The sequence below is a fragment of the Charadrius vociferus genome, unplaced genomic scaffold (genome assembly GCF_000708025.1).
Source record: "Charadrius vociferus isolate BGI_N301 unplaced genomic scaffold, ASM70802v2 scaffold90, whole genome shotgun sequence".
Lineage (NCBI taxonomy): Eukaryota > Metazoa > Chordata > Aves > Charadriiformes > Charadriidae > Charadrius > Charadrius vociferus.
The window spans coordinates 56,272-65,926 of record NW_009647222.1 but is presented as its reverse complement, the minus strand read 5'-3'; the positions used below and the strand labels follow the sequence as shown (position 1 = coordinate 65,926).

Below are 9,655 nucleotides of genomic sequence, written 5' to 3'. Positions count from 1 at the left end.
TAAAACAGGCAGAAATAGGCCTTTAATCTTTTTAATGCGGTAGTTTCTCTGGGGAGGGTGGAGACAGGGATGCCTTTAAGCCACTTGTCTGTCTTTCCCAATCTGGAAGCCGGCGGGGGCTCAGGGAGCTGCCTGCAGCCCGCTCGGGGGCTGCCATGAGGGGAGCGGGATGTGGTCTGGCCACGATCCTCATGCTGCTGTGGCCACTGGGGCTGGCTCTGGATGGTCAGCGGTAGCCAAGGAAGAGCCCTGCAGGCTCTCTGCTGCCCAGGGAAGCTTCTCAGGTGCCAAGTTGCGCTTTAAACGAGAGCATTAAAATGGCTCAGAGGCCGCATCGTTTGTGTCGTTCAAACAAGGCACAAACCCCTTGCTTTCCTTAGGGGCAACATGGGGTGGCCCCAACCACCGAAGCGAGAGCAGCAGTGGTGGGTGATGCACAGTCTGTGGCCAGGAGCAGGATCTGACCCTGTTTCCCTCTGCAGGATGAGGAGCCAGAGCAGATCCGAGTGGAGCCAGAGAAGGTGTTGCGATAGCTGACCTGAGTCCTCTTGCTTGAGTAATGCAAAAAATCAATGTGCCACTGGGCAAAGTGACCATGCAGCAGGCTGCAGCCAGCGCCAGCAGCTCAGCAGCTCTTCACCTCTTTTTTTCAGGGCTGTGAGGGACTACCACAGCCCTCCCAGGATTGTGGCCGGGGGCTGTGAGGTGTGTTCTGGCCTCATGTGGACATCCTGTTTGTTTAATCGTTTACAAAACATGGCTCATGCGCATCTTGCCCCTTCAGCTTATCTGGATAGGGTTGTGGTGTGGTGCCAGCCTCACCTGCTGTGTTATTGGGAGCGACGCGGGTTGCCCAGGGCTGCTGGTGGAGGAGGGAGGTTGTGCAACAGCCACAGGTCAGACCCAGACATCAACAACACAAATCTCATGAAGGAGAGTGCAAAAGCAAGGGCTGGAGGCCGTGCGGCAGCTCCATCACCCAGGAAAGCTGATTTATTTTCTTCTTGTGTCCCCTGCGAGCGCTGATTTCTCCTGTAAGCAAGCAATCACCTCTCTTCTGGGGAAGGAAGATGAAAGGTTGGGTGACTGCGGTGGCTGCCTCTTGGGCAGCACGTGCAGAGGGCTGTGGAACACAAACCCCTCCGTCTGCCTGACCCAGCCAGGCAGGACAGTGATGCTCCAACCCAGAGCGGGTTCCTCATGTGGCCAGCACCCCACCAGCATCCTCAAGCTCCCATGGGGAGCTTTTCCCCAGCCCCTCCAGCCTCCACCGATGCGGCAAGCTCAAGCATATGCTGCTGCTGGAGCGAGCAGAAAATCGGCTGAGAGTCTGCTGTGCCCTGATCAGCCGGTCACGGCTCTAAACAAGATGTGAGAGCCTTGGGGCTACTTGGCTGTCATTAAAATGGTGTGGATGGAAGGAAAAGTCTAATTGACTGAACAACAGCCTGCGCCGTGTAATTAAACTAATTGTGGCTCTACCTGCATGGGTCAGAAGTGATTTGTGTGGCTGTTAAAGCACTGACAAATAAGAGGTGGGGAGGTGTGAAAGTATTTCTTACATGTGTTTCCACAGGTAATTTTGCTGTTTCATTTCAGGCAACTTTATGCCCTTGAAATTTTTAGTTTCTGTCAAATTTGAGGAGACTGTTAATATTTCACACGACAGCAGGGGAAAGCAAAAAGGTCACTGTTGTTAGCACTTTCAGGCAGCAGCATTTCAAGTGGAGGTAACACTTTTTCAGGGCTATTTTCTATTTGAAGTGAAATTCCTAAAAAAAAAAAAAAAAAGGAGGGGAAGGAGTGTTTTCCAGAATGTGTTTCAGCCTGGCTCTGCACCCACTGGGGACCATGCAATTGTTTTTACTGACCTGACCAGCAGAAGACCAGGCCTTCTGCACGACTCGTTGAAACTCAGGTCAGTACTTTACTGCCAGGGGTTTATGACCCTAGCTTTTAGTGACTGTTTTGAAAGTCTTGGCTTCAGAATATGATGTATTTAGAAGAAGCCGAATGAGAAACCTGCTATAGTGTCATGTTCAAACTCTTTGACCTTGTTTTCAAGTCCTTGCGAAGCAGAGCCCACCTCCAGCTTATAGCTCTGGTCTTATTGATTACCATTTTGAGTCCTTCGGGCATTTTGCTGTGCCCAAAGCGCTGTGTCCTTTTCAGAACACATAATGTGACATGACAGAGAGCTGCTGAACTGACTCTGCTCTCTCTAGGCTGTCAGCACAGGGCAGAGCCCTGCGCTCGTGCTGGAGGACACCCATGTGGATAAGTGGAGGGACTGGTGCGTTTTTTCCCAGTAGGACCACTTGTCTAGTGTGTGAGCTGATGTCTAAACATAGGAGTCAAACGCTTTGCCTGGAGCAACTGATGTCTGTATTTTTCCTGGTCAGAGCTGCTTGTCCGGGAAAGGACATGGCGTGGCTGGGCTGTGGGACACGTGTGAGCCCTTCTGCCCTAATCATCTGTCACTGCAGGAGACAGGACAGTAGGTGGGATGAACCTTCAGTGGGTCCCCTTGAATGTTTTTCTATTTCTTGACTGTGCAAAACCTCTATAAATCTAGTTTATCCTTTATAAGCTGGAGATGAAGGATCTCACTTCTCAGGTGAGAAGAGACTGGCCAGTGTGGTCTGCTGCTCCTCTACCATCCTACTCCAAGTGTATGAAATATGAGGTGTAATCATCTAGATGCAGTATTGCTCCAGAGCTGTGGCAGCAAGAACAGGGGAAAGCACAGGGAGAGCAGGATATAGACATACTTTTTTAAGATAGCAGCTTACCTACTGGTTTTTGTCTCAGAAAAAAAAGTGAGTCAAAATGGCTTCTGCTGAGCCTAATTTGTTATGTCTCCAGGCATAGCTAATTATCCTGACTTAGCCCAGCTCTGAATTCTTCCCAGGGGTTTTGGTGCTATTTCTTCTGTTTTGATTTATAAATTGTCTTTATTTTACTTTCCTCCTACACGTTCTGTATGATCTTTTTGCTCCCTGCCTCACTGAGGAGCCAGGAGCTAGTGTGGCAGAAGGTGTAGGACAGAAAGGGGAACCATTAACCAACGCCTTTGCTTCGGGTGCCCAGCAATGTTTTCTTCTGGCGTCTGCCTCACAGGCTATGTGAAATGACGTCTTCTCCCCAGAAGGCTTTTTCATGCTGCCACTTACTTCTGGGCTTACCTGCAATCATCCTTGGACTAGAGGAGTTGTGAGGCTCAGGGCTGGCTCCATAGCTCAGAGGGCTTTGGTTACAGCCTTCATCCCACAGCAAGGAGTTTTCCAGCTTCTCCACTGATGTATCAGAATGAATTGCAGTTATTTTCTCATTCAGCCATTCCCTTCACAGCTGACACAGTTTTTCTAACCTCAGTGACAAATTCTGTGGGGGAATAAAATCCATCTACTGTAATCATGGGGTGTCAATTGTAGTAAGCAGGAGCCTATACTGCCATTGAGCCTGGGCTTGGGAGACCATCTCTGTTCAGGACGCTTTAGAAACACTAGTTAATGAGTCCCCCGAGCATCCCACAGGGCAAATGGGTACTGTTTGCCTAGGAGACAAGACTGACAAGAGTAAGCAGCTCAAGTAAGGCCAGCTTTAACTGCTGGAGCATGCCACCTCATCATAGCATTGCCTTGTTTCCTGACATCCTGACATACCTACTTGTTTTTTTTGTCTGTTTGTTTGGTTTGGTTTGGTTTTTTTTATGTGTTTTTGTCAACAGACTTCTCTGGGAGACTGTGGCACTGGTCACCCTTGCGGCCCCTGGTGGAGGTTTAAACTCAGCTTTGTGTAAAATGGGTTGAGAACTGGGTGATAGCCAATGCCATACCAATACCAGACCCTGTCTTCTGCACTGGCCAAGGGCAGATGCTGTGGGGAGAGGTTAAAACCAGGAAAAGTAGGGAGTGACAATTCCTTGGAAGAGTCTTTCAACCTCCAACAACTTGCAGCTCAGGGATTTCCTGAACCGCAGTGGTAGCTCTAGGTGGATTTTCCTTCCGTTATTTTTCCTCTTTATTTCCTTTTTGAAGTCATGTAAACTCTTAGCATCCAGCATGTTCTGGGGTGGGGAGTCTCACTTCATAGCTGTGCATTTTGCGGAGTATCACCTTGTGCTCTTTTTGAACCTACCACCTGCTGTCCCCATTTAATCCTCCATAGTTCCTGCATCAGAAATGGTGAATACTCATATTCTATGACACTGACATGTTCATAGGCCCCTGTCAGTCACCTCTTCCACAGGACGATGGATCCTATATCATTTAGCTTTTCCTCACTAGGAAGATGTTCCATACTTTCGAGCATCCTTTTGACTCTTCTCCATGTCTTTTTCTGACTTTGCAATAGCTTCTGTAAGGTGAAGAGAGAATTGCATTTAGTTTTCAACACATGAATGCAATATTGGTTTAGACATCGGTACAGTAATGTAGCCTGTTCTTCCTTTCTTTCCGAATTGTTTTGGTGTGCTGGGTATATACTTCTTAGGGCCTAAAATCATTAAATTTTTAGTCAGACTCATCCAATTAATCCTCAGGACTTTGGAGACCTGACTTGGGAAGACTTCGGTGGTTCACAGGCTGCCTATAGTCACTAGCAAGCATCGTCTGAATACACCTGGCGATTACAATGTCACATGCGACACGATGTACAAGGAGGTGCTGAGCAGACCAGTGATTTCCTTGTCAGGCATCGCAGGTGCACAGCTGTGATCACGGACGTGTCGCTGCCATGACAGATTAGTGCACGGGATTGCAATGTGGGGCATGTCCGTAGTGGAGGTGCCGTTGCAAAGCTATGCTGTCATGGCCATGCATGGCTGGCTGGGCCACATGATCTCTCAGATGGGTCCGTAGCTGGTGCACTCAGTTTTGGGCCCCAGACCTGGGGGATGTGGCACCTCCATCATGCCTTTCTCCATCGTTGCTGAGACATGCTAAATATATTTCCCTGCCTGGACTGCTCTGTGGTGGGTCACCCACAGGCTGTGACTTCCCTGGATGCATAGTGGTTCTGGAGGTTTTCTGGCAGAGCAGGTGTTGGGATGAAGAGGAGACAAGATGAGAGTTGAGGTGTTTGCTGTGTGCTAGTAACAACCAGGTCTAAGCCTGTTGTTAGCAGTCTGCGTGACCATGGCTCCTCAGAAGGGTGGCTGCAGAGCAAGGCAAAATTATTCTCCTTTTTCTCCCTGGGGAAAGCAGGGAGGCATGGATAGGCTGCCCTGACATGCACCCGTCTATCCAGTGAGTCAACCTCAGACCCAGCAAGGCCCTCCCTTAAGCCTGCTACACTAACACAGGATACCGTCTTTCTCTGCTTTCTCATCAGGAGCTTTGCTCAGCGCTTCCCATTTGTTCTGTGCTCGGCCAGGGTGGAGGTTGCCCTTCCTACTCCTCCAGTGCTTGAGCAAGAGCAACCGTACAACTGAGTCACGATGGGCAAGATGGACAACACCTCCGTGGAGCTGAGCTCTCCTTCTGAGGTGAAGCAGGCAGCCCTGGAGGAGTCAGAGCCCATCACCCCCGAGGCCGTGAGCACCAAGAAGAAGAAGAAGGAGATACCAGACAGAGGGTCCTGGAAGGGGAGATTTGACTTCTTGCTGTCCTGTGTGGGCTATGCCATTGGGCTGGGCAACGTCTGGCGCTTCCCGTATCTCTGCGGCAAGAATGGAGGAGGTGAGATAAACACACAGGACCTGCACTTATCCCTGAGCAGCTTTGTTCCCTGAACAGGCTTCAGTTTGGTGCAGGTCTGGGCAAGCGGCTTGTCCCCTGGCTGAGAGCACTCTTTCACCATGTGAGTTCCTACAGTCTGCGGGCTTTGCTAGCAAGTGCAAGTTGGGAAGGAGCAGCCCAAAGAAATATAATAAGAAGTTTGAGTTTTGTCAAGCTTCTCCAGTCCAAATTTGCAGGGCTACAACAAAGAGTGTCTGGGCATCTTATTTATTCACGAGGAGGGCTATGCACATAGGCACCTAGCTGGATGCTGGGGCATTCCCAGGGAAATCAATTTATATCTGCTAATGGTGGGTTTCTCTTCAGACTAGTGTATTCTCAAGGGGTGTCAGCTTTGCATCTAAATTTGGGTCACATGTCTGTGGAGTTCTGGTTAGAAACTTTGCATGGACCATAGCAAGGCCATGTAGACATACATACAAGCATGCGTACGTATGTACATACGTGTTCACAGGCACATGTAAGTGGCATCATCTATGGAAGGAAATGAGCTTTGACTTACTACAGTGCTGTGAGAAGGCTCAGACTTATCATCTCCATCCTAATGTTTGGAAAACAGAGGCCACGAGAGAAGGCAGCTGGCGAAGGACTTACAGGAACTGATGCAGCTCATAGCAGTGCCCTCCTCTGTGGCCAGCTAACACCAGCTTTTTTTATTCTTTTTATTATTGCCTCACTACATCCTTTCCTTACAAGTCCTCAGCTGAGACTTTGTCAAACCATTGCAAGGCCAGAGAAAGGAAGGCAGATGGGGAAACAGTGCTGGGTTAGAAATCAAGAGATCTGCGAGATCAGGCCCCTCCCTGCCCAGGGACAGACTTTCTGCATGTCTTGGATCAAGTCAGAAAATCACTCTTGTGCCTCAGCTCTCCTCTAAAATGGCACTATTTCTTCAGCATTGTCAGGGAGATGGTTTTGTGGAGGAGAGTGTGAGCTGCTTTGGTGTCAGTAGAGCAGAGGCTCACTCTCCTCCCCTGCCATGCCCAGCTCTCCCATTATTTGTGCCTGTTACTAAAATAACTTTCCCTCCACCCTGAAGTGCTGCTCAGCTCCTTGAACCATTTCTCAGATTTCCCACACAAGTCCAAACCCCTTTGCCTCCCTTTTTGAGGCTGTATATATAATTTTAGTATCACCTGCTAGTCTTCCTGTGTTGTTCTTTGCTTCCCTCTTAGCTCTTCATTGCCCAGAGTCCCTATCCCCAGTGCCAGATTTGTTCGTGCTGCTCTGAGGGTCTCTTCTCATGCTTCTTCTCCACATCTTTTTTTTCTTTTCTTTTTGCCTAGAATTCCCTTGTCAAAACCCACTTTGTCTTTGGCTCTCATGACTTCTCCTCATATTGCCAGCCCACTTCTGCTGCCATAGGTGGTGTAGGAAGCTCTTCTCCTCCCACCCTGGGAAAGAGGAGAGGGGTCTAGCTCCCTGCAGCCATCTGTCCATGTAGTTTCACGGCACTTAGGAGGATCTTGGCCCTTTCTCTGAAGCATGTGGGTCAAGCCCCAGTGGGAGACCAGACCATTATCCATATGGACAAGAAGATTTCTATTTCAGTGTGTCATTTCTTGCAGAGGCGTGAGTCTGCAGCTGAGCTGGGTGAGGTTTATGGGAATCAGGTCCACCTACAGGAACCCATGCCACCATTGCCAGAGCCACTGTGTGGGTCTGCCATATTTATCTAGCCACACTCCGGCACCCGGCAGCCCTCCTCATACAACTTTAGCCCCATGGCTAAGCCTCAGCATGGGTTTTTAGCCCAGTCTCTGCCTGTGATTGCCTCGCCATCTCAAATGCACCGGATGCACGCCGCCCATGGCTCTGCCTCCTCACACATAAAGGTGGGGATGACGATATCTATAATTGGATGAGGGGTGTTTTGAAGCTAAAATCAATCCTGTTTGTAAAGTCAGCTGAGATCCTAGGATGGAGGGTGCTGTGGAGGTGCAGAGCACTATTATTAGCGTTAGCAAAGGCACAGAGGGCGATCTCTGCCCCGGCAGCTGCAGGCACGCAGAGGGATCAGCCGGCTGTGAGCGAAAACGCTGGACAGATGAAAGGCGGGAATGGGTTGCCTCCCTCCTCTCAAACGCCCTGCCTCGCTTGCCGCTTCACGCTGTTCGTGGCAGCCTGCATCCCTCGTTCCTCTCCTCCCCCCGCCCGGTCTGGCTGCTCCTGCAGCAGGCAGTAACGAGCAGCGAAGCGGAGGCTGCGGATGCCGGAGACGGGCAGGAGAAGCTGACGCACGACGGCGTCACTGGGAGCTGATGCAGAGCAGCCGGGAAGGGTCGCGCGGCATCTGATTCGCAAATCGGGTGGGCACCGTCTTGGCTCTGCCCCGACGGAGGCGCCCGCGGAGCAGAGCAGACTGTGGGTGGGGGACTCTAATTTTAGGCTCCTGCATGTGCGCTGCTCCGAGCAGGGTCGTGTGGGCTGCTTCCATTACGCACAGGCAAATTGAACTGAATGGAAATATTGTCGTCTCACTTACCGCTGTCACATTGTATCAGCTCACGGCTGGTTTGCTCGGCATTGTAATCGGGCACGTAATTAGGGGATATTCAGCCAGGGTACGGCAGCCCAGCGCAAGGCCCATCCGCTGCGGGGAGTGAGCTTTGCCCAAAGTGATGCCTGGGCTCCCTGCTGGCTCTGCACGCAGCTGAATGTGCCCGGCTATGACTAACGCTCCAGCCTCTACACTTGATTTCTAACCTCATGCAGTCCTTCTGATGTCAACAGGATTTTACCGGGCTCTAAATTGACTCTAAATGCGGCTCAGTAGGCGCTAAAAATTGTCTGTGAGATCCTGAGCTCCAATAACTTGAGAGAAGAACGTTTCTTTAAATAAGCGTCATGCATTTCTCATTTACACCTCAAGACTCCAAGCAACGGCATGTAACAGCTTGTAATGCTCAACTTTTGATCCGTGGGCAGTGTTCGCCGTTTTAAAGGATTAATTATTATTCCTTGCTGTATAGCATTAGGAGATGGAGACGGCGGGAAGATTTGGGGCTACACAGGGAGAGCCATGTGCTGCGTGATCCTTCCCTGCCTCCAAGGGCCCGTGCACTGAACAGGCAGGGCAGGACCAGCACCATCACCTCTTTTGACTCGTGGACTTTGGAGGCAGGTTTGGACTCTCCCAAGGTCACACACAATCATCTGTACCAGCCCTGGGAATGGAACCAGACCTTTCAGTAGCCCATCCAGGGCCAGAGATTAAAGACCGTTCCTTTCTCTCTGTGCCAAGGATTTAGGCACAGGCATGCAAACTTTAGGTACAAATTTCAGAATTGATTTCCCCTCTGGCTGTCCAGCACCCGGGGATGTTATCTATGCCTGCTCAGGGACCTGACCCTCCAGAGTGGCAGTGTCATTGCCAACAACTCTCAGTTCAAGGCTGAGGTCTGGTTTGTAGATTCTCCCCTATTCTAGAGGCTTTTTGTTAAGCCAGGATAAATGACCTGGCTCCAAAAGTTTGTCTGTTGTGGTTTTTTTTTTTTGTTGGTTTGTTTGTTTTTTCCTCAATAGTCCAATAAAATCTTTCACCTACAAAACTTCCTGGCCTGCCTTAGATGAAAAATGCAGGATCATCAGGGCTGCGGCCAAATTTCATTAACTGCTTGCACAGAAGCAAGCAAGGCACCGTGACTGCTGATAAGCTCAGTTTCCAAACTCTACAATGAGGCACAACGGTAGCGAGGCACCATCCGTGTCCTCGGAGCAGACCCTGGCTTCCCGCAGTGCTCCTAGAGGAGGAGGCACTTGCAGGCTGCGGTGGCCAGCGAGAGCACAGGGGAGGATGCCAAGCAGGCACTGCTCCTTCCACAGCGATGCTCGTAGCTGTTCGCTCCTCCACGCCAGGCTGCTGGTGAAGCCGAGGGCCTGCGCTTCCACGCCAGCTTGTGATTTAGGCCCGC

At 50.4% G+C, this 9,655-nt stretch overlaps 1 protein-coding gene across 1 annotated transcript in view; it reads left to right on the top strand.

Annotated features, from left to right (window-relative positions):
* Positions 1–5,440: 5,440 nt before the first annotated feature.
* LOC104281595 (sodium- and chloride-dependent GABA transporter 1-like) overlaps positions 5,441–9,655 on the top strand; it is a 26,186-nt gene continuing 21,971 nt past the window's right edge. The window contains exon 1 of the mRNA XM_009879619.1: positions 5,441–5,681. Coding sequence (XP_009877921.1) covers positions 5,441–5,681 — 241 coding nt within the window. The remainder of the gene's footprint in view (positions 5,682–9,655) is intronic.